Source organism: Arabidopsis thaliana, chromosome 2, assembly GCF_000001735.4.
Source record: "Arabidopsis thaliana chromosome 2, partial sequence".
NCBI lineage: Eukaryota > Viridiplantae > Streptophyta > Magnoliopsida > Brassicales > Brassicaceae > Arabidopsis > Arabidopsis thaliana.
The window spans coordinates 14,252,113-14,273,626 of NC_003071.7; the positions used below are offsets into that span (position 1 = coordinate 14,252,113).

General features: G+C 36.9%; 10 protein-coding genes and 1 pseudogene across 15 annotated transcripts; 5 read left to right on the forward strand and 6 right to left on the reverse strand.

Annotated features, from left to right (window-relative positions):
- Positions 1-2: 2 nt before the first annotated feature.
- On the reverse strand, positions 3-383 carry AT2G33685 (uncharacterized protein; the record flags this gene model as incomplete). The annotated part of the gene is made up of 2 exons (NM_001349587.1): positions 3-21; positions 343-383. Coding segments are annotated over 2 exons (60 nt in total), but the record flags the coding sequence as incomplete, so codon positions are not given.
- On the forward strand, positions 42-531 carry AT2G33690 (Late embryogenesis abundant protein, group 6). The gene has a single exon (NM_128927.3). The coding sequence runs from the start codon at positions 75-77 to the stop codon at positions 300-302; it is 228 nt and encodes a 75-aa protein (NP_180925.2). The 5' UTR covers positions 42-74; the 3' UTR covers positions 303-531.
- A 568-nt stretch (positions 532-1,099) lies between these two features.
- Positions 1,100-3,891, forward strand: PP2CG1 (Protein phosphatase 2C family protein). Its single transcript, NM_128928.3, has 4 exons — positions 1,100-2,270; positions 2,358-2,549; positions 2,700-2,905; positions 3,111-3,891. The coding sequence occupies exons 1-4, from the start codon at positions 2,088-2,090 to the stop codon at positions 3,670-3,672; spliced, it is 1,143 nt and encodes a 380-aa protein (NP_180926.1). The 5' UTR covers positions 1,100-2,087; the 3' UTR covers positions 3,673-3,891.
- Positions 3,892-4,038: 147 nt separating this feature from the next.
- Positions 4,039-4,248, forward strand: AT2G33705 (F-box family protein; the record flags this gene model as incomplete). The annotated part of the gene is made up of 1 exon (NM_201862.1): positions 4,039-4,248. The coding sequence occupies one exon, from the start codon at positions 4,039-4,041 to the stop codon at positions 4,246-4,248; it is 210 nt and encodes a 69-aa protein (NP_973591.1).
- A 658-nt stretch (positions 4,249-4,906) lies between these two features.
- Positions 4,907-5,146, reverse strand: AT2G33707 (annotated as a pseudogene). The gene has a single exon.
- A 1,250-nt stretch (positions 5,147-6,396) lies between these two features.
- AT2G33710 (Integrase-type DNA-binding superfamily protein) lies at positions 6,397-8,792 on the reverse strand. 2 transcript variants are annotated; one of them, NM_001202740.1, is made up of 3 exons: positions 8,360-8,627; positions 7,195-7,634; positions 6,697-6,927 (listed from the first exon to the last, which is right to left on the reverse strand). In NM_001202740.1, exons 1-3 carry the CDS (start codon positions 8,538-8,540, stop codon positions 6,853-6,855), a joined length of 696 nt encoding a protein of 231 aa, NP_001189669.1. In that variant the 5' UTR covers positions 8,541-8,627; the 3' UTR covers positions 6,697-6,852. The 2 variants fall into 2 exon arrangements, with proteins under 2 accessions (NP_180927.1, NP_001189669.1); NM_128929.3 differs by having other exon boundaries at positions 6,397-7,634; positions 8,360-8,792.
- A 2,827-nt stretch (positions 8,793-11,619) lies between these two features.
- On the forward strand, positions 11,620-13,090 carry AT2G33720 (AP2/B3-like transcriptional factor family protein). Its single transcript, NM_128930.2, has 2 exons — positions 11,620-11,975; positions 12,209-13,090. Exons 1-2 carry the CDS (start codon positions 11,664-11,666, stop codon positions 12,875-12,877), a joined length of 981 nt encoding a protein of 326 aa, NP_180928.1. The 5' UTR covers positions 11,620-11,663; the 3' UTR covers positions 12,878-13,090.
- Positions 13,091-13,168: 78 nt separating this feature from the next.
- AT2G33730 (P-loop containing nucleoside triphosphate hydrolases superfamily protein) lies at positions 13,169-15,891 on the reverse strand. Its single transcript, NM_128931.3, has one exon. The coding sequence runs from the start codon at positions 15,766-15,768 to the stop codon at positions 13,567-13,569; it is 2,202 nt and encodes a 733-aa protein (NP_180929.1). The 5' UTR covers positions 15,769-15,891; the 3' UTR covers positions 13,169-13,566.
- A 265-nt stretch (positions 15,892-16,156) lies between these two features.
- Positions 16,157-17,504, reverse strand: AT2G33735 (Chaperone DnaJ-domain superfamily protein). 2 transcript variants are annotated; one of them, NM_001336468.1, is made up of 6 exons: positions 17,495-17,504; positions 17,220-17,353; positions 17,057-17,134; positions 16,887-16,962; positions 16,580-16,650; positions 16,157-16,491 (listed from the first exon to the last, which is right to left on the reverse strand). In NM_001336468.1, exons 2-6 carry the CDS (start codon positions 17,280-17,282, stop codon positions 16,420-16,422), a joined length of 360 nt encoding a protein of 119 aa, NP_001325042.1. In that variant the 5' UTR covers positions 17,283-17,353; positions 17,495-17,504; the 3' UTR covers positions 16,157-16,419. The 2 variants fall into 2 exon arrangements, with proteins under 2 accessions (NP_001325042.1, NP_565770.1); NM_128932.2 differs by lacking the exon at positions 17,495-17,504 and having other exon boundaries at positions 17,220-17,377.
- On the forward strand, positions 17,349-19,611 carry CUTA (Nitrogen regulatory PII-like, alpha/beta). 2 transcript variants are annotated; one of them, NM_128933.4, is made up of 6 exons: positions 17,349-17,647; positions 17,723-17,829; positions 18,345-18,407; positions 18,768-18,799; positions 19,116-19,210; positions 19,330-19,611. In NM_128933.4, the coding sequence occupies exons 1-6, from the start codon at positions 17,478-17,480 to the stop codon at positions 19,409-19,411; spliced, it is 549 nt and encodes a 182-aa protein (NP_180930.1). In that variant the 5' UTR covers positions 17,349-17,477; the 3' UTR covers positions 19,412-19,611. The 2 variants fall into 2 exon arrangements, with proteins under 2 accessions (NP_180930.1, NP_850217.1); NM_179886.1 differs by having other exon boundaries at positions 17,469-17,647; positions 19,116-19,562.
- Positions 19,562-21,345, reverse strand: PUP2 (purine permease 2; the record flags this gene model as incomplete). Of its 2 annotated transcripts, none has more annotated exons than NM_201863.2 (2): positions 20,458-21,340; positions 19,562-20,029 (listed from the first exon to the last, which is right to left on the reverse strand). In NM_201863.2, the coding sequence occupies exons 1-2, from the start codon at positions 21,151-21,153 to the stop codon at positions 19,682-19,684; spliced, it is 1,044 nt and encodes a 347-aa protein (NP_973592.1). In that variant the 5' UTR covers positions 21,154-21,340. The 2 variants fall into 2 exon arrangements, with proteins under 2 accessions (NP_973592.1, NP_180931.2); NM_128934.3 differs by having other exon boundaries at positions 19,682-20,029; positions 20,425-21,345.
- Positions 21,346-21,514: the final 169 nt, after the last annotated feature.

Here is a 21,514-nt window from a genome sequence, read left to right on the forward strand (position 1 = left end):
TTACGTCTCCAAATATATTGTCTTCACACACAAGGAAGAAAAAAAAAAAGAAGCTAAACTTAAATTCAAGAAATATGTCAGGAAATATGTCGAAGAGTGAAGAGAAACAAGAGTTGCCACTAGAAACAAGTCCGTATACAAAGTACGAGGATATAGAGGATTACAAGAAGAATGCTTATGGAACTTCCGGTCACCAGGACGTTAAGCCTGGCCACGGCGGCGGCACAACCGACGCACCGACCCCCTCCGGTGATGCTGCTCCCTCCGCCATAGATTCCGCTAACCAAAAAGCTAAGAAGTGAACCACTCACAAAATGTTTCTCTTGATTCTGTTTTAGTTACTCTCCAATGTGATTCATTTGACGCATTGTGATAATTGACATGTTTTTGTTTTTTCTCCTTTTCTCCATTGATATGATCCAATCTAAGATCAATAAATAGATGTCAAGTCGAAGGGATTTTGGCCATCTTGCAACATTAACAACCCACGTTATGTATATTCTCACCTTGAAAAACAGAATTTTGCGAAGAATTATACGCCAAATTTGTAAAAATATTTGGTCAAGAAAACTCTCGTACGTGTCATTTCATGACATATATTGTAGCACAAGTTGTGGTGACCTACTGATTGTCTGATCGATAGCATATTAGAAAAGAAATAAAATGAACCTTAAAAGTCAAATCCTTAACAACTACTAGCAATTAACAAACATGTTTGAATAGAAGTTTCAAGAATTCACATTGAAAACTTTACTCTCTCTTTTCAAACATGTTTCATCAAACGGAAATGTAATATTTAGTCCACTAAATCTCTAATTAAAGTCAGTAATTGATAGTTACAAAATTAATATGCTTCTTCCATCGGTATGAATTAATTATGATGCCCAACAGGCAACAACTAGCTACCAATTTGATTTCTACCGGCTTTGATCAACCTAAACCGGAAATAAATTTCTCGGTAATGTGAACACAGCCGCAACATTAGCTGAAACCAATATAATTACGACACGTGTATGGCGGGAATCAGACGCCGCAACTTTAATTTTTTAATCGGAGGTAACCCCTCGCCATTGGGAAAGACAAAAGGAGATTTGCATGGTAGCGATCTTGACCGTCGATGTTCTATCTTAGAGATCTAATGGTTAGGAATTTATGGCGGTACCACCCGGTCAAAGTAATGCGTACCGTCGATATTTGACACGTGTCGGTAATTTAGCTCCGGTTTGACAGATAGACGATACGAGAGATTACCTGGAAACGCCGGTGGCCAACCAAATACCGAACGAGACAAGCTTCTCTCTCTCTTTCTCTATCTATCTTTCTCTCTCAAAGAAAGCTTTTGGAAATTGTCTTTCGTCAAATTCTGTTCTTCTTCTTCATTAAACTCATAACTTTTTCTGGGTTTTTCGAGAATTTCTTCGAAAGGATCTTACGGTAAGAGAAAAGGAAAATTAAGAGGGAATAAGAAGATTCATCATCATTGTCATCTGTGGGGAATCTCAGAGCTTTTTTTTCTGTAGTTTTGTTATCTTTCTGAATTCTCTACCTGCTTCAAGATTTCATTTTTATTCATCGATCTTTGGGGTTTAGTTTCAAAGCTGAATTCTTTGAGGTTTCTGAAATTTGCGAGCTGGGTTTTTGTTGAAATAGGCTTCTGAGTTTTGGTTATATTTGTGGATAATCGATTACTTGATCTGACCTGAGAAAAAGTAGAAACCTTTGAGTAGAGCTGGTTCTATTACAAAGTTGTGTTTGGGAGCTTGCTACAAGACCATTGGATTTCTTCACTTTCTTCATTTGTTGAGTCTGCTACAAGATCAAGGATCTGTTGATTTTGGGTATTTGATCAAAATCTGAAATTGATCTTGTGGAAGTAAGGTTGCTGTAGTTGTCAAGGTCTTTGGTGAAGTTTGTTTCTCACAAAGTTTGATCCTTGAAGTTGGTCTCTATTGATCTTAGATCTAGTGTGAATAAAGGAAGTCCTTGGAAAGCAGCAGACTTGAAAACGCTATCACAAGAGGAATTGCTTCCTGAAGAGACTGTCTGGATTGCTGATAGATTTATATGATTCAGAGAAGAACTCACCGATGAGTATGGATTTTTCACCTTTGTTAACGGTTCTTGAGGGAGATTTCAACAAGGATAATACTTCTTCTGCAACAGAAATTGATACTTTAGAGAACTTAGATGACACTAGGCAGATAAGTAAAGGAAAACCTCCGAGGCACCTCACAAGCAGTGCTACTAGGCTGCAGCTTGCAGCCAATGCGGTAATATACTTGACCCTGCTTTTTCTTTTTCCTTTTCTTTGTTACAATGGGATTCGAATGATGTAACTGGTTTCTGTTTGTGCGCAGGATGTGGATGTTTGTAACTTGGTTATGAAGTCACTTGATGACAAATCAGAGTTTCTACCTGTATACCGATCAGGAAGTTGTGCTGAGCAAGGGGCAAAACAGTTCATGGAAGATGAACACATTTGCATCGATGATCTTGTTAATCATCTTGGTGCAGCTATTCAATGCTCTTCTCTTGGAGCCTTCTATGGGGTGAGTTTATCTTCCAATCTTACCCAAAGAAGCATAAAAGCAATTCACTAGCCTGATTCTTCTTTCTTCTCCTCTTTTGTACTAGTACGATATAAGAGGTATTACTTCAAAAACTCTTCTAACATTTGTTGATTGTGTGTCCTTTGGCAGGTATTTGATGGCCACGGTGGCACAGATGCAGCACACTTTGTTAGAAAGAACATTCTGAGATTCATTGTAGAGGACTCCTCCTTCCCACTATGCGTAAAGAAAGCAATTAAGAGTGCTTTCTTAAAAGCTGATTATGAATTTGCAGATGATTCTTCTCTTGACATCTCTTCTGGGACCACTGCGCTTACAGCTTTTATTTTTGGACGGTAAGAGCATTTAAATTCGTATTTATGAACTTGGGAAGCTATATATGTTATCACCTGTATAATCATCAATACTTATCAGGTTGCCTGTGTGTATAAGATAGAGAATAAGGCTTAGTGTAAAGACTTATGTAACGGGCTGTTTTACCATGTTTCTTTGTAGTTTTGATGTGATTTTGAATAGAATTGCTACTTTCTTTCTTTACAGGAGGTTGATAATTGCAAATGCTGGTGATTGCCGAGCAGTACTGGGGAGAAGAGGTAGGGCAATTGAGTTGTCCAAAGATCACAAACCAAACTGCACAGCCGAGAAAGTAAGAATAGAAAAGTTAGGTGGAGTTGTGTATGACGGTTACCTCAACGGGCAACTATCAGTTGCACGTGCCATTGGAGACTGGCACATGAAAGGTCCCAAAGGCTCTGCTTGTCCGCTAAGCCCAGAGCCAGAGTTGCAAGAGACAGACCTGAGTGAAGACGACGAGTTCTTGATAATGGGATGTGATGGTCTGTGGGATGTGATGAGCAGCCAGTGCGCTGTGACAATAGCTAGGAAGGAACTGATGATTCATAATGATCCAGAGAGATGCTCTAGAGAGCTTGTGAGGGAGGCCCTTAAACGGAATACATGTGACAATTTGACAGTGATTGTTGTGTGCTTCTCTCCGGATCCTCCACAGAGGATAGAGATCCGAATGCAGTCACGGGTGAGGCGGAGCATATCTGCGGAAGGGTTAAACCTACTCAAAGGCGTGCTCGATGGCTATCCGTGAGCATGTTATGTTGTACGTTACTTTGTGAGACTATTGCCAAGTTAGAGAGAGTGTTTACAGGTTTATTGACATGTTGTGTTCTGAGTATGTTGTTGTTACCAATATTAGTAGTATTCAACATCCATTGAGATTTTAGATGGATGCATATTATCCCATTGTAAATAATTTTTAACTTGTTCCACCAAATTCCTTTCATTAAAAAATTTATCAGAATTTTATTATTTGCATTTAGGCCCTCATACTATTAGGACAGTTCACATTAACCCCTATATATTCATTATATTTAAAGAAACACTTAGATCTCTGTTTCAATTTAGCAAATGGAAAACAAAAGAGACTTTAGTGTTTAAGAGAAGCGTCTCTACCATGATGAAGACACGAGCTTGTTCGAATCCGATGAATGAAGGAGTAAACTTGGAACAGATCCCATACGATCTCGTATTGGAGATACTCTTGAAATTGTCGGCAAAGTCTATAGCGAGATTTCGTTGCGTATCAAAGCTATGGGATTCCACATTCCGCAGTCGATATTTCACTGAACTGCTCTTTATCATATCGTCTTCCATGCAAATTTAGACGTCCAAGGATCTGAAGCTTATGGCAAGTATTTAGGATTAGCACAGTCGTTATCTTATTTGATTACTATATTTTTTTTTCTTGGTACGTATGGTATTCATCTTTTCTTATTGGTTCATGCAATATCTTGTGAACCATGGTGTTATAAGTTTTAAGGTTACTCTTCTTTTCATCATGAGCGATAAGCGACTTTGGAAATTGTGTCTTTGGTGAGCTCTATGTTATTCATTTATCCATTGGTGAAAACCACATTACAATTGGGCTAAAGAATGTAGTTTTCGAGATTGTAGATGAACTAAATAGACCATTGCCAACACGGTATAACTTATTTAAAGCAAAAATCTGCATGTATACAAAAGGAAGATATACAGTACAAACATAAAGATACAGATATATAAAGTTTCCATAGCAACCTTAATTAGATTGTTACTATACAATACAATGTTCATCTTTTCTTGGGTAGTAAACAATACTACTTATTTTCATCCTCTAGTGTAAAGACTTTTGTAATGCGCTGCTTTACAATTATTCTTTGTAGCTTTTGTTTGATTCTGAATAGAAAGAATTGTTATTATAAAAGAAAAGTAAACAAATTTAAATTATACTTTTTATTCAAGTTTTGCAAATTCTCTTGTTATATTACAACATGTTTGTTTTCTTACTTAACGCCGCAAACACAATGATCAGAATCAAAACGGTTTATAGTGTTTTTTCCCTGCTGTGCACACATAAGTTTACAAGCAGAGAAAGACTGCTTTAATGTACAAACGCAACCGCCATATAGACAGGCAACAGGAATTGCACATGGTACTTTGTTTTTGCAATCTGAGTCTTTGTGACATCTTTTGCTTTCTGTCATCGTCATACCTTCAAATAGATTATCCAAAAGAAAACAATACTAGATAATAATTTTTAAAAAGTTGTAAGTGTTCAATTTGGATAAACCAAATGTATTTGAACCGCCTAGTTAAGCATAACAAACTGATATGAAAAACCGTACAATTTTTTTGTTAACATTAGTTTTATATATCCTAAAAACCAAAAATCGATTTATAATCCAATAAAAAAATATGGCTGCTTTGCCAATTCAATTGATTCTGATCTGAAACTAAAACCGCAATTTTTGTTTGTGTTGATTACTTGATTACTGTTTTTAAGAAATCTTTAAGCTCACAATAAAGAAACTAACAAATTGAAAATTCCTAGATAAATTAATTCATTTGAAAAAAATGAATCTAAAATTTTCATATTTTACACCACAGCAAATAGCACTTGATATTGAATCAACATTAAATAGTATTCGTTCTTTTACTTTTAAAAATCCATTAAAAATCAGGGTATCACCTATATGTTATAGTCATTAGAACATAAATATAAATTATATATGTGTGTGTTTCATTGTTATACATATTAACACACTGATATATGAGTAAATGAATTATAATATATTTGTATGAGTGAAGAACTCACAGAAGGGTGATACAAGGAACAAGATTAAAAGAAGCCTGTTTTCTTTGAGTTCATCTCTATATTTTTTCTTTCTTTTTTCTTTTTGTATTTTGTTTGTTGTGATTTGTGAGTTATGATGGTAATTTGTGTTCTAAATTGGGTTTAATATATTAGGATAGTTTTTATCCTCTTTTATGAGGTCAATACATACAAATGATTTTGGTATTAAAATGTTTAGATTTCATACCTATATTATTTATTATGATTAATTGAGAAACACTATATAAAACAATAGCAATTTATGATATCATATACTATTATTGTTTAATGAATCTATACGTAAATTATTATGTTTTGATGATACATAGCATTTAACATAAATAGTGTAGATTTGATAGTGTCCACATGTAATCATCTAAGAGGCATATTAGTTCTGATTTTAATTTTGTGATCGCGATTCTTTGTGGATTTGTCCATCAAATTACGTGATTTTTTTTTTTTTTTGCAAAAAACAGGTTAAATGGTTCTGATTACTCAATAAAACACACAAGATGTGAATTTGATTTTTAAAAACATAAAACATATTTTCACAGATAATAATTTTCATGAATAATTTTTCATAATGTTGAACCTTTTTCTCCATTCAGTTATTTAACTGGTGAAAGATACACTTATATGAAATAATCGCAAATTTGAATAGAACAAAAAAACTTTTACTACATGTTTTGTTTTATACACTAGCAGTCGATATGTGTATCCTATATAATAATTTATTTATAATAATTTTACTTGAATCGTTTTTTAATCGTTTCATATGCAGACTGTTACCTAGTTTAGTTTCATTTTTATTTACCAACCATTTCATCATTCAACGCGTTGAAAAATATATGAGCATTGGATAATAAGACAGATATAAATGTAAGTACATATTTAAAAAAATTTAGCTTATGTTTTGGAAACTCGAACACCCTCATCATGTGTATACCCTCTATATTTGTTTTTGAACTTTTTTTTTTATCTCTTTCGTACGTGATACAAAAGGATAAACTAGCAAGCTACTTCGGAGTGGAAAGACATAAAGCACCATGTACGAGCTTTTTTCTACCTGATATACTCGACCCAACCTGATCCGACCGGTCCGGTCAACACATTATCTCATTTGATCGGTCGATCAGGTGAGGCATGTTGTTGTCTCCGTCGGTCATCTTCTGTGGATATAGTCGTCATGACCTATCAGGACGTTTTCCAAGCTAAGTAGTCTTCATCCCATTCTTGCATAGTCATGTTCAAAATTTATATATTTTTCATCCATAAGGCCTGATTCCTAGCTAAATCCACTCCATAGACTCTTTAAAGACTACCAAAATGAAGTCGTAAAGAGATTAAGCGCCTAAAATGATCAAAGCCGGAGGTCAATGCGTTTGATAACTTGGACGAAGAGATATTTATGCCATTAACATGTTATTTTCGTCGTTTGTGGATACTAATGTTCTTCACGTTTTCACCATCCTCCAAATTTGGTCTTAGCCCTTGATGATTCAAAGATGAAGACGAAGAAGACAGCATATTCATGGACAAGTTGGCACTGGAATCACTACTTCGAGATTGAAAGTGGCCATATTGATCAAGAAGTATGTCAGGAGCAATTGGTGGAGGTGGACTAGGTGGTGTCACGATAATGCGATCATGGGAAGTAGCGGGCGATGGATAGAGTTGAGTAGGGTTGACACGAATATGCTCGGGGAAGTTAAGCTTGGCCTTGTGACCTCTAAACTCAAATGCAGCTTTATCATACGCTAAGGCGGCTTCTTCTGCAGTGTCGAACGTCCCAAGCCACACACGAGCTGCCTTGTTCGGGTCACGAATCTCAGCCGCCCATTTTCCCCACGGTCTTTGCCTCACGCCTCTGTAGTTTCGTTGCCTCGAGTTACTTTTTTCTGTAGAAAAATGATGAAAATTGTAAGTTCACTCTTGTCATGAAAATGGTGACTTAAATGTGACGTGCATGTCTATGAATATAACGTATACTATCGGTGTAGAGGCATTTCGTAAAGATTATTAAAGGGCGTTTGAATCATATGATATGATCATTCTACATCAACTTTTATTCCCCTCTTCTACATCTACTTATGAAATCTATATATTAGGCCAAACCTACATTTATACATTCCTCTCTCTCGTAATTGGTAATTAACTATATATATACTTATGTATCACACCAATGATATAATTAGGATATAAATTAAGTTTGATCATTTTAAATACGTTTTCCCCATGTTACAATCCTAAAACTCTCTCTGGCTAGTTATCTCAACCAAAATACGACCATTGCAACCAAGCCTTGCCAATCATATTTGTCCGAAAGCCAAATATGATCAATTTTGTCCAACCAATAAAGCCGACAGGTTTTTTCAAGAAAATCTAACCATGAACATTCATTAAAAAAATCATATAGTAAATTGAACTAATGCATTGTGGCCATACATGAAATTATATCTCTATTTGATCAAGGCCATGCTGCAGCCACTAAAGGATTACCAATTGCAAAATCCAAGATTAAATCATTCCTATGTGTAAAGAGAATCACCAATGGAAAAGACAATCACTCGAGTTATAAAGTATAGCAATTAAAATTATTGGAAAAAGGATCTGATGAAATTACCTTGAAGAGTAAGCGACGAAGATTGATCATCAATGGATGATGGGATGGGTTGACCAGTGAGTTCAGAGACAAAATCAGACACATCAGATTCCGACAAAGTTGAGCAACAACACAACTCTTTTTTCTCTTCTCTATTTCCGGCCATTGATTCTGGTGATAGAGGTCTCTTCCCGCTATGCATTATCCGATGATGTCAATTATGATTATTTTTATTTTATTTTTGAAGTCAAAGATGGGTTTGGGTACAAGCCAAAGAACCAGCAAAGATGTCTATTCTCTGCATCTATGTTATATATAGACGCACACGCATGTATTTGTTGACCAATATTATAGAGAGTTTGTCTAACCTAGAGGATATTTTGGTCATAAACATTACACACACTTTTTTGTTCCTTAAAAACAATTCTTTGTATTCATCTCTTTAATTTTCCTTAACAAACGTTACATTACGGACTGCATCGACCGACCCACTATGTAGTTGTATTAATGGTTTGTGTTAACCCAAAATCGATTGCGTGTCTCAAAAGACGAAAAAAAAAACGACTGTCTTATACAAAATTCATTAATTATGATCCAAGTCTTGTGTTAATTACGGTCAACATTTTAAGTTAAAATTAATTATTTATTATATATGTGGTGGATTTAAATAATTATTTTCATCCTGAACATTAAAGGGTTAATAATTTACCTAAATGACTCACCAAAAAATTAATTTACCTAAATGACCATGATGAATATCTAATTATTTAGGTAAATGAGCAAATGACAAACATATAATCAAAGAAACACTTTAATATATATAAACATGTAAACACCAATTATTTAGGTAAATAATGTATTTTCTATCATTTGACTTTAATGTCTTTATATATATATATATATATATATATATAGATACATATGTGTTTTGCACAATCATTTTATTTTAATAAACAACGTACTGTATAAATCACATAAATAAAATAGCATAATATTTTTGCTAATTAAAAGTCGCTTATGTCATCCAATACAGTTGAGTGTGTTTTTAAATTGTTTTATGTAATATATAAAAGTTCATGGTTAATTAGGATGAATATTCAAAATTAAAGGACAAACTCTGTTTCTATTCGCTACATATATAGTTTTACGGAATACACTCTGCACAAGTCATCATAAAACAACTGGAATGGAATATGCGATGAATCTCTTTAATAATAATATGTGGGATCTGACTGTGGATTCTAATCTAATATTTCTATTATAAGCAATTTGGACGATTCGTGCCATTTTAAAAATGGTTGAGGGATTTTTTTATGGGGTTGAATATTGTCATTGCGCCTTATCAGAAACACAAAAACAAAAAAAATATTGTCATTACATGCATGATGTTGATGAATTATTTTTCAATCATATAAACTTGTGGTTGAAGAAAAAGCACAATATTTAACAAACAAAAACATAACCTGAAACAATATAAACTTACTTTCTAAATTAATAAAACATTTGACCGAATGGGGAATCTAAAAGTGTGTCATATAAGATATTGATTTAAAGACCTAGATGACGTATGGGCTTACATAATATGTGGTCAACATTGAATATTATAGTCAGAGCAAACTTCGCACGAACAAATCAACTCCAATCTCACACCAATAGCATAAGACCATGCCGTAGTCTATATGATTGCCACAAAAGAATTATTCTTATTGGCCAACTTTGACCTAGTGTTATATTTGTATTTATATCTTTTAATTAAGTATTTATTGAATTATGTATATACATTGATTGTTGCATTCATCTTTTTTACTTAGTATGCCATCTATTCAATTAGATGAACACATTGTAATACTATAATAAATTACGTATGTTTAGTTACGATAGTGCTTTAATTTTGATCTAAACCACATGATCTAGTCAGAACGCTTTGATCGATATTTGTTTGTGTTTATTTTTTTTGTTGTTGCTAAATTGTAAATATCAGTAAGGAATGAAAGTTGGGGCGTACAAGAAGTTAGACCTATAAATATAATTGCTACTTTGCCAAAAAGGTATAAAAACAAGGGAACATATACAAGAGAATTTTATGAGATTCAATAAAAGAGCTTTAGTGGAGCCACACGGTTGCATCAGTCTTGAGAAGCTGCGCAAATGTCGTCTTGCTGAGATTGAGTTACGGAGTAACTTGTATATTGTTTTGGAGTAACTTGTGCTTGGGTTCAATTGGTTTACTAGTACTTTATGTAGCAAGTTATAGAACAGTTCATATCTGTATATACAGTTTGTGAGGGTGGCATTTCCACAGTCTCTATTGGTATTGTATGTTTATGAGACAATTCATGTTACGTATATGAATTGTTACAAAACTTTATGTTGTGACCAGCTACAAAATTAGTTACCAAGTCAATATCCATGGCCACGACAACACAATAGCGGCCACTATACTAGTGAACAAATCATCGGTAGCTATACTTCTTGGAAATGGTAATGAATACTACAAAAATAACCCCACAATATTCTTAAGTTTTTTGTGTGGCTACACGCCTACACTAGCTTAGTCATGGATAAAGTCGTTTACATATGTGATATGTCCGCCTAACCAATGAGGATTCTGATTTCTGAATCGGGCAGATTTGTCCGGAACACGATCTATGCTCATGTAGGTCCTCATCACTCTTGCAATGATCTTTACCACAATTAATTCACAAATTCAACTTAAAATCTTATAAGTTGAAAAAGCTCCGATCCTCCCTCTTTGTTCACATTAAAACAAAACAGAACTTATTGAACACATATCTGCATGACTGCATTTTAAAAAGAAAACTAGCTGTATTGGGCTATGTTGTGGGCTTCGCTAGCCCATGTAGGTTGAATATCTCTTGTCATAGTAATGACCATCTATATTGAAATAAAATTCTTATGATAACACAAACCATATTAAATCTGAACATTGATTCACGCAAATAGAGATAGTTGGCACCAAAAGTCTAAGACGCACACTCATCTTCATAGGAAACCCAAACCCTAAGAAATGGAAAATTAACAGCTTCATAGTTCAAACGCAGAATAAAAATAACTACAAAGGTAATATTCAGTTTTCACATAAATCATTTTCCTTTTTTCTATAACAAATGGATTTCCTTTTTTAAACAGGAAAATACCTGAAAAAGTTAAGGCAAAGGTGGCTACTAAATTATTTATATATCTACGTTCCCTTAGCTCTCTGAACTTGAGTCTAAGATAAAGAAACTCTCGACGACATCTTGAGAATCGAACGAGAATGATCCAAAATCTGCAAAAATTACCCCAAGACCTCCAATCCTCGGCAATGAAGATGCCTCCTCCCTTTTCTGCGTCGAAGACTCAATACTTGTTCCACGACGAGTCATCGGAAAACTCTAAAAAGAGTTTGGTCTCCACAACTCTTTCTTTGTCGTCTTGTGAAAACCCTAATAAGAGGAAGATGAACTCTGACGAAGTTCTCAATATTTCTTGCATACCAAGAGACTACAAATTAACACAAGTAGAAAGAAAGATTGCACGAATGAGGAATCTCTCGTATCAAGAAAAGGCAGAGGACGAATGGTACGGTGTCTCAACAGAACTAACACTCTTCAAGGATCCGTGGATCATCAAAAAGGTACTAACCACTAGCGATCTTGGCCAGATATACAGGAGAATCCCTAATATTTGAATCAATATAGATGTTCTGGACATATTCTTAAATTATTTCATATCGATCTGATTTTTTTTTTTTAGTCATAAAATATGAAAATATTTGTAAATGTAAAATTTAAGAAACGCTTTTCAGAAACCATTTATTTACTAAAAAAAATATATGACTAAAGAAAAGAGTTTTGATCCTTTGGTCAGGTTTTTCACTTTGCTTCAGTCTTGGATATGGCTCCCAACTCAGTCTCAAATACTCATTGCTTGTTGGACACGGAGTCACCAGAAAACGCTGAAGAGAGTTTGGTCTCCCTGGATCTGTGTTTCTATGACAAAACATGGCCACATGATCCCAATGTTGCTTACAATAAACCAACGTCCGAAGAAGCAATAAACCTGGCGTGGATGAGGACTATGTCGAAGAGAGCAAGAAAAGAAGAGGAGAAGTACTACGTCTCGACAGAACTAACTCTCCTCACCGTCGCTGACCCATGGACCTTGAAGATGGCAATGACCAAAAGCAGTATTGGCAACCTATACCGTCTTGTTCTAAAGGCGAGCTTTGTAGACATCCACATTCTGAGATATCTCCCTTTGGATGATCAAATGATGGTCAAAGAAGACTCTGGATTAGCAGTCGAGGTGTATGATCACGACACTGACTCTGTGCACAATCTGGCTCTTAAGAAATGGGCCAAATCTTCAAGCTTTGTTCTCGTCAGCGGATGGCGTAAGTGCTTTGTCGACAGAAGAGGTTTGCAGGTTGGCGATGTGATTGGAATGTATTGGGATCGTTCTGAATCTAAGCTTCATTTTTGTGTGCTTTCTCGTTCCGAAACAATGGATTCAGCTCCTCTTCCTCCAAGTCCATAGGACCTCACTAGCTATGGAGGCTCTGCAGAGAGATTCTTATTTTCTTTATGTAATCGTCAAACAAGTGATTGGTGTTGTTTCTGTTTTTTTGTTGTTGTCTCGGTGTTTTGGTTTCATGTGTTTTTGTTTTTTAAGTATACCGGTGTTGTTTTTTATGGTTTCATGTGGTTTTTATATGTTTTAAGTGTTAATAAAGAATCCTGCTCTCATTATAAGTAAAAGTAGTTGAGTTATTTGTTACAAACCCACATATAACAATGCAACATAGTAGTTGTAGACAAATCCACCACGGGGCATTAGATATTACAAAAGAATATTTCACATTCTCTTAGTGTTTTAGGATAAAGGAAAGGTCGAGTTCGCGAAGTCATTTTCCACATAACCAAATTGCATTGTTGTCTCTTGCTTAGCATCGTCTCGAGCATCAATTTTCAATTTAAAACACAAAGAGGAGATATATATGTGGAAAAATTAGGCAGAGAATCAAAGATACTTTTCTTGAACAAGACCAGTACTAAATCGTTTTAAAAAGGTACTCAAGTTTCAACTATTACACTTGCTACTGCTTCCTTCACTATCAAACTACGAATCTTAAAGATAAAACATGCGACTAAGCACACGCATGAGATCAATCCCAAAAGGTAAACGTCACTGGGAAAGTTAAGAACAAATCCAGAGAGCCTATCGACTCAATTTATATAGACAGTGTCACTATGTCTTGGGGGTCTATCAGGAACCGTACCTGGTTTGAATCTGGACGCTTCATGTCTCGCCAGCTCAGGAGGCACCGCACTGTTGCTCTGAACAAGCATCTGCTTCAGATCATAGAAGACTTCGGTATCATGAAGTGTCAAGAACGAAGTCGCAACACCACTTTTCCCAGCACGTCCTGTACGTCCGATACGATGTGTGTACATCTCTATATGTTTAGGCATGTCGTAGTTTATGACATGAGCCACATCCGGAATATCAATTCCACGTCCTACAACATCTGTTGCAACAAGAACGTTGTATCTCTTTGCTCTGAATCCTTCTAAGCTGATTTCTCTCTGCTCTTGTGATTTCCCACCGTGCAAGGTCGTGACACGGTACCCTGCCTTATCCAGATTCTTAGCAATCGAGTCACAATTTTTCTTTGTGTTAACAAACACAATGGCAGTCTTCTCGCCGAGCTCATCGAGCAGTTTCTGCAATCTGAAGAATTTCTCTGATTCTTTCATCATAATAACATGTTGCGAAATCAAATCCGTAGTCTTTCCAGCAGTACCAATGGTGACAACAACCGGGTTCCTCAAGTACTTCCGAGCTAGCCGCTCTACCCCAGGAGGCATTGTAGCACTAAACATATATGTAGTTCTATAAATCTTCTTTTCATCAAGCTCTTCTTCTTCGTTCTCAGGTTTCAAATTACTTGAAGGCATCGCATCTAACACACCTGCAACCTGTGGCTCGAAACCCATGTCAATCATCCGATCTGCCTCATCAAGAACCACATAGTTACACTGGTTCAACACCGCATAACGCCTCTCAAGGCAATCAATCAGACGACCCGGAGTAGCAATCACAATCTCACACCCTTGTGTTATCTTCAACCCCTGTTCCTCAATCGACTGACCACCCACAATAGAAGTCACCCTAAACCCTAGATAATGCGCAAACTTAACAGTTTCCTCCTCAATCTGCTGAGCAAGCTCTCTAGTAGGGGCCATAACAACAGCATAAGGCCCCTCAGTCTCATTCTCTTCGCTCATCGGTGGCAATCTAGAGATGTAAGCTAACATGGGTAAAACAAAAGCAGCAGTCTTACCAGAACCAGTCTCTGCAATGCCGATAACATCACGCTGTTGCAGTCCAAGTGGTATAGCTGCCATTTGAATAGGAGAAGGTTTCTTGTATCCAGCTCTCTCCACAGCTTTCAAAAGCTCAGAAGTAAGCTTACTCTCTTCCCAGCTCCTCATCGGACGAGGAATCCTCGAACCCTTGTAAGAGATATTGAAATCTTCTCTGAAAATACGCCAATCCCTTTCAGTCATCTCCTCTAATCTCTTATCACTCCAATGCCTGTCAACCCTCATATCAAACGAGTCATAAGTATCAGCAGCTTCTTCTCTCACTCTCTGAGCAGCAGCTTCCTCTGGTTTCTCTACAATACCATCTTTCTTACGAATCTCGTCTCGCATCTCTTTCTCATGCTTAGCCGCTTGTTTCTTCTGCTCACGACGGTCCATACCAGCACGAAACCCTCTCCCAAAGAGAAGCTGAGCTTCATGAGGGTTTTGGTAAAGAACGTTCATATCCCTAGAAGTATCCTCAGTGTTTTCCCAATCAAAAGAGAAACGAAACTTCTCGCTTGGCCTAATGACTCTCTTCTTCGGCTTCTTACCTCCAAGATACTGCTCTTTAATGGCGTCAAGTTCCTTCTCCTTCTCTCTCTCAACTAATTTCTCAACACGCGCCTTCTCCCTAGCCTTAACCTCCTCTTCCCTCTCCTTTTCTCTATTTCTCCGATCCGGTTCACGATCTCGTTCACGACGGTCACGCTCACGGTCTCTCTCTCGCTCTCTATCCCTATCCCTGTCTCTATCCCTATCGCGGTCTCGATCTCGCCCTCTATCTCTCTCCCTATCTCGGTCACGTTCTCGGTCTCGGTCCCGATCTCTATCTCGATCCTTATCCCGATTGGTATCTCCATTGGAGACATCTTCCGTCTCGGGCTCGGGGCGACCAAGTTGCTCACGACGGACACGTTGCTCGGAGATTTGATCCTGGCGGCGTTTTAGGGCTAACTCTTCCCGCTGTTTTTTGGTGAGGAAGACAGGCTTCTTAGCAATGGAGGAATCGAGAGTATTGACGGAGGTAGATCCGACGACTTCGTTGATTGTTCGCTTCATCGGTGGTTAGCTGGAGATTATTCGCTTGGTCGATTAGCAGGAGGGGAAAGCAAACAAGACCTAGAACCTTTCTTCTCTTCTTCTCTCGCTCTGATTTCTTTTTCACTTGGATTCTCTTTTTCTACATTTTTCCAAAACCCCCCAATTCTAGCAAACTCTCAAGGGTTTTAGGCCCATTAGTTTTTCTTTTGCATTCCGAATTCAAATCTAATTTTGTTTTTAGGCCCATTAGTGTTTTTTCAGCGGAGATTATGTAGAGTAGTTAGATTTTCTCTTGGGTGAAGATTACAAACCCATTTCAAGGGTTAGAGAACTCGCTTGTAGTAGTGTGGTGTGACACAGTTCATTCATCATTAGGGATTAAACCAACTACACTAATTCTGTCTTTCCAACATGAAGTTTTCTGGTAATGCAAACGAAACCGATTATCTTCGACATCAATGTTCAGATAAAGTTGAAAACTGATATAATGGTTGCTAAGGAGACGACAAAATGTTTTTTGTGGAAGCAGAGAAACTAAAACCTGATTCGTTCTAATTGATGCTCTCAAAACATAACCCTGCTTAAATGCTGATGTTCCTAAACTCAACCCTGCTAAATATGCTAATTCATCGTATAATCTATACATATCACCTAATCTTAGTTAAGCAATTACCAAAGATAATGCTTCACCCCAAGGCCATTGCAAGTCAATATGAGCTCCTTGTACTCATTCAATAGTTCCTGCAACAGAAGATACACAGGGATTTATCAAACTCAAAAGCTTTGGAAGTAGTTTCTCTCTCGAATGAAATTAATAACTTTCGTCTACCGTGTTGTGCTCATAGATACGACGCATCCTTTTCTTATCGTACTCCTGCCTTGCAATTGGGTCGCTCAACACTGTTCAGTTACAAGATCAAATTCTTTATTGCTAAAGTCCACAGAATCAATGGCTAAATGAAAACAGATTCCTTTCCCCTAAACTAGTAAACTTCTTTCCTTCAATAATACATTCTGCATTACATAGTTAGAAGAAGACCAATGAAACAAATTCACATTCTAAGCTTACTACTACTTCAAAGCCTAGCTCAACAAACAAACACAACTACATCTACACGATGAAAGAGAAGCAAAACCTTGATAAGCCTCGTTGATTTCTTGAAACCTAGACGTAGCAGAATCCTCTTCTTTAAATTTGTCCGGATGCCATTTCTGCAACACAACTCCAACACAATCATCACTGAAGAACTCACACTCAGAGACTGTCACAAATTAGTGGGAAAATGAAGTGGAAAAGAGAAGGAACCAGAGCAAGACGGATAAAGCTGGAACGAATCTCATCATCAGAAGCGTCACAGTTCAATTCCAGAACTTTATAGTGATCCTGCAACACCCAATTCACAAAAACCAAAACTTTAACAAATTCAAAACCAAACAATTATCAAATTTTTGTTTTTTTGTTTGTTTACCTTGTAATCCTCGAAATCGAAAAAATCGAAGCCATGGCTGTCTCCCCAATCGGAACACCACATTCTCCAGAGCAAACAAACGATTCCAAGCTTCCTCAAATTTACGATTTTCCTCCTCTCGTCACTGTGGGCTTCTTCAGATAAAATTTTATTATTATTATGCAATTTCGTTTTAGACCCCTAAACTATTACATTATTACAGTTAAAGGACATTTCGCAGCTTCCAGAAACATTTAGAGACGGCTGAGATACACAGTGATGGCTTCGTCTCTCACCACTAGATTATCGGCGGTAATCGGATCTCGACGGAGTTTTCCGATCGTCGGAGCGTTTTGCGTTCTGTCAACTCTCTCAATCTCTTCTCTTTCTTCTTCATCTCCCTTCAAATCGGGTTGTGCACAGTCTTTCTCTGTTGTTCCTCTCTTAAGGTTAGTATTTTCGAATAAACGTCGATTCTTTTTGTTCAGTTTTGTTAATAAAGCTCATGAATTGGAAATTTATAGGTCTAAGTTTAGCAGTAAGGCTTTTTCTTCGTCGATCAGAATGGAGGAGAGCAGCAAAACTGTGCCCAGCATTGTTGTCTATGTCACTGTTCCTAACAGAGAAGCAGGTTTCGTGTTTGCTTTAATTCTCAATTTCTTGTGTTTTTAGGAACCTGGGCATTGTCCTTTGACAGTAGTCACATTTTTCTGGATGGTGAGAAAATGATAACAACTATGGAGCTTTGGTTTCCTCTTATCGGTTTTGAACATGAAAGATTTTCCCTTTTTTGGATACCTGTATATATATCTCTATTAGCTTAGACTTCTCTTTCCAATGACTCTATGACTTCCTTAGTACTAGTTCTTCTGTTGCCGTATCCAAGATTTTACTGGTTGAGACCTTTGTAGGCAAATTTGGAACCTGGAGGAGTAGCTTAAGGAAACTCCTTGTGAACTTGTATTCATTAAGTTTAAGAAACTGATCGAATCACCTATTTAGTTGTATACTTGCTAGAGTATTTACTGATCGAGATGTCACTAATGGCTCTCTTATTTTTTATATTCGGATCAATTTCTCTCTCAGTGGTAGATGATGTTCTGCGAGTTCTTAATCTTTTATTTTTACTATTTGTTTCGTTGGCAGGGAAGAAGTTGGCTAACAGCATTGTCCAGGAAAAGCTTGCAGCGTGTGTGAACATTGTGCCTGGTACTTTCCTTTTCTTGTGTTAGCCTCTTACTTCTTTGTTTCCAGTCTGAATTTCAGTAACTTGAGTAAACAGATTCTATCGTCTAATTGGGTTTCTGCGGTCGAGATTTTGTAGAACCTTATCTGCTAGCGTAATCACTTTTTGGTCAGAATGTTTTTGCTATTCAGAAAAAGAATGAAGTTAATTCAAGAAAGAACTGGAAGCTAATTCTAGCAATTTCGTGATCTGTTCATGCTTTATGATATTGAATATAGAACTTACTACTTTGTTTGCTGGCATGTTTTGTTTTGTGATATTGAATACTACTAGTTCTGTCACTAGAAGATGTTTATGTTTGTTTGCTTGGAATTTGGATGCAGGCATTGAATCGGTGTACGAGTGGGAGGGGAAGGTAAGTACGGAACAATAGATGCACATCATTCATCATTCTTCAGTATATTTTGATCTCAATCCTATCTCGAGGACTACCATTGATAATAGTTGAACAAAGATCTCTGAGCTTTTAGGAACCCCTAGAAAAACTCATAAGATCTCATAAATATTACAAATGATCATTAACCCTCCTACTTTTTTTTTTTTTTTGAACACCGATTAACCCTCCTTCTAAACATAAATATTTTGCTTGGAACATTGTTCATCTTGAAACTGAGCTATTTTGCTAGCTGATCTCTGAATATATTGCACATAATCAAACCCTTTGGCTTCAGGTTCAGAGTGATTCAGAGGAGCTCCTGATAATCAAAACAAGGCAATCCCTTCTAGAACCTCTAACCGAGCATGTCAATGCAAATCACGAATACGAGTAAGCATTGTTCTATGACGTATTCTGCATATAAAAACATGAGTAATGCGAGTGTCTTGCCTTTTCTTTAGCAATCACACAAGCTAAGTTAATAAATATGGTTTACTTGTTACCTTTAGTGTGCCAGAAGTAATTGCGTTGCCCATCACTGGTGGGAGCGACAAGTATTTAGAATGGTTGAAAAACAGTACAAGGAACTGAGATCTCGACATCTCGTAGCTGCCCATCGTCAATGGCTTTCTAGTATTAGTTTCTTTTACATTTCAGTAACCTCTGTATTAAAGATAAAACGTGTGAAGTGTAATACTGGACCAGTTCGTCAAATGAAATAAACAATGACATTGTTCCATATAATGGATGGACATTTGCTTAAAAGATTTCAGATCAAGTCTTTGATTCAATGAGCACCTCACAGCTCATAGATTTTACAGACATCATTAACAAAAATAAATTGTAACATGTTATGTGCTTTTAAGCTACATAATCAGTAACTGGAAGCTGAGACAGTTGTGTATCCTGAGCCTTAGTCTTCTCCTCGGATTTAACCTGTCCATAGAAATAAGAGACTGATCCCCAGAGGGAGAGAGCCAAAGCGACACCTTTCCCCGCCTGAAACTTCTCCTGGAAGCAAATGACGGCCAAGATCACCGTCACCGGAAGCAGAGCACTGACCATAATTCCAGAGACCAGAGACGATGCACAGAAGATCAACCCAATAGCTCCCACAAAAAATGCTTGCCAGATTATGGCCGTGAACACAATCACCACATAGTACAAAGACTCTCCAAGCTTAAAATCTCTTGCTTCTCCTGCTATCACCTGCCAAATGAAACATTATCCTATCAAGAAATTCAAAGATCCCAATTCTTGATTAGAAAAAGCATACTCTTTCTTCCCAAACAAAATTCAAACATCTTCCTTTTAGGGTTCCATAAACAATCCAGAGGTACCCTCTTGGTTTAAAAGGCTTAAAAATGAAATCTTTATCTTGCTTTTGGATCAAGAAAGTCAAAGATCCCAATTATTGATTCTCAAACCCTATTCTTGATTAGAAAAAGCATACTCTTTCTTCCCAAACAAAATTCAAACATCTTCCTTTTAGGGTTCCATAAACAATCCAGAGGTACCCTCTTGGTTTAAAAGGCTTAAAAATGAAATCTTTATCTTGCTTTTGGATCAAGAAAGTCAAAGATCCCAATTATTGATTCTCAAACCCTATTCTTGAAAATAAACAAAGCATGTTTTACCTTGAAATCGCCAGCGGCTAGCATCCCCACGAGGCAGACACAAGTGGCAGCAAAGCATAAGACCATCTGGAACTCGAGCGCGAGCGTATACGTGATTCGCTGACCAGATTTCTTGTAAGAAAGCTCGACAAGTGGCAATATAAACCCATAGAGAAGAGCTGCACCAAGAGTCATGATGAACCCAACAACATATTCCTTGTGTGTCTCGTTTGCAAGCTTGTCACTATCAGAGTTAAGGGCAAGGACTACGGCACCACCAGTGAGCAAAACGATAGCGTTTATAGTGAAAGGTGTGAACTTTTGCTTCACCATAAAAAATGCAAAGAGAGCAGTGAAGCCTAATTGCGCGGAGATGATCAAAGACGCAGTAGAAACAGGGATATAAGCTAACCCGTAAGAGTAGAGGTAATTGTCAAATCCCACGAGCAAACCAACAACGATAGCGGCGATAAAGAGAGGAGGTTTCATGAGGAAAAATGGAGTCGTTTCTTGTTCTTCAAGGCAACGACGACGGCGGAGGAAAGATAAGAGAAGAGGGAAGAAAATGAGTGGACAACCAACGGTTTGAAGGAAGCTTGGAAACCAGATCCTTTCGCCACCATTTTGGAAGTAGAGACGCATCATTAGAGGGCCTCCACAGTTTCCAATGGCCAAGAATATACAGTTTATGATTACAAGAACTGTCTTCATCTTCATCTTCTTCTTCTTGCTATAACCAAATTATATGTTTTTTAGCTGGTTCGTCTTGGTTCGCATCAAAGAAATTCAGGTGGAATTATAAGGTAAGGTTATAAAGAGGAGGCCATTGTTTTTTCTTTTCTTTTTCCTAATTCTTTAGTTTAATGGAATTTATATTAGTTGAAAACTATACAACCAAATAAAATAATTAATCTCCTCCATAGCTAGCAGCCTAGCACTCATACCTCGCCCTATTAGCTGACTCGTATCTGCTTCGGAAAAAATGGTATTTGTAACTTTCGAGTCGGAAAAAATATATTAAGATATTGCTACATGTGAGTCATGAAATGGATAAAGTTGATAAATTCACCACGAATAT

Coding starts and splice junctions, on each gene's coding strand:
- AT2G33690 (NM_128927.3), top strand. CDS start 75: ATGTCAGGAAATATGTCGAAGAGTGAAGAGAAACAAGAGTTGCCACTA.
- PP2CG1 (NM_128928.3), top strand. CDS start 2,088: ATGAGTATGGATTTTTCACCTTTGTTAACGGTTCTTGAGGGAGATTTC. Junction 2,271..2,357: donor TGCAGCTTGCAGCCAATGCG/GTAATATACTTG, acceptor GTTTGTGCGCAG/GATGTGGATGTTTGTAACTT. Junction 2,906..3,110: donor ACAGCTTTTATTTTTGGACG/GTAAGAGCATTT, acceptor CTTTCTTTACAG/GAGGTTGATAATTGCAAATG.
- AT2G33710 (NM_001202740.1), bottom strand. CDS start 8,540: ATGCATAGCGGGAAGAGACCTCTATCACCAGAATCAATGGCCGGAAAT. Junction 7,635..8,359: donor TTCGTCGCTTACTCTTCAAG/GTAATTTCATCA, acceptor ATTTTTCTACAG/AAAAAAGTAACTCGAGGCAA. Junction 6,928..7,194: donor ATTTGGAGGATGGTGAAAAC/GTGAAGAACATT, acceptor ACGTCCTGATAG/GTCATGACGACTATATCCAC.
- AT2G33720 (NM_128930.2), top strand. CDS start 11,664: ATGAAGATGCCTCCTCCCTTTTCTGCGTCGAAGACTCAATACTTGTTC. Junction 11,976..12,208: donor ATCCGTGGATCATCAAAAAG/GTACTAACCACT, acceptor TCCTTTGGTCAG/GTTTTTCACTTTGCTTCAGT.
- AT2G33730 (NM_128931.3), bottom strand. CDS start 15,768: ATGAAGCGAACAATCAACGAAGTCGTCGGATCTACCTCCGTCAATACT.
- AT2G33735 (NM_001336468.1), bottom strand. CDS start 17,282: ATGTGGTGTTCCGATTGGGGAGACAGCCATGGCTTCGATTTTTTCGAT. Junction 16,651..16,886: donor AATCAACGAGGCTTATCAAG/GTTTTGCTTCTC, acceptor GTAACTGAACAG/TGTTGAGCGACCCAATTGCA. Junction 16,492..16,579: donor GTATCTATGAGCACAACACG/GTAGACGAAAGT, acceptor CTTCTGTTGCAG/GAACTATTGAATGAGTACAA.
- CUTA (NM_128933.4), top strand. CDS start 17,478: ATGGCTTCGTCTCTCACCACTAGATTATCGGCGGTAATCGGATCTCGA. Junction 17,648..17,722: donor TCTGTTGTTCCTCTCTTAAG/GTTAGTATTTTC, acceptor GGAAATTTATAG/GTCTAAGTTTAGCAGTAAGG. Junction 17,830..18,344: donor TGTTCCTAACAGAGAAGCAG/GTTTCGTGTTTG, acceptor TTTCGTTGGCAG/GGAAGAAGTTGGCTAACAGC.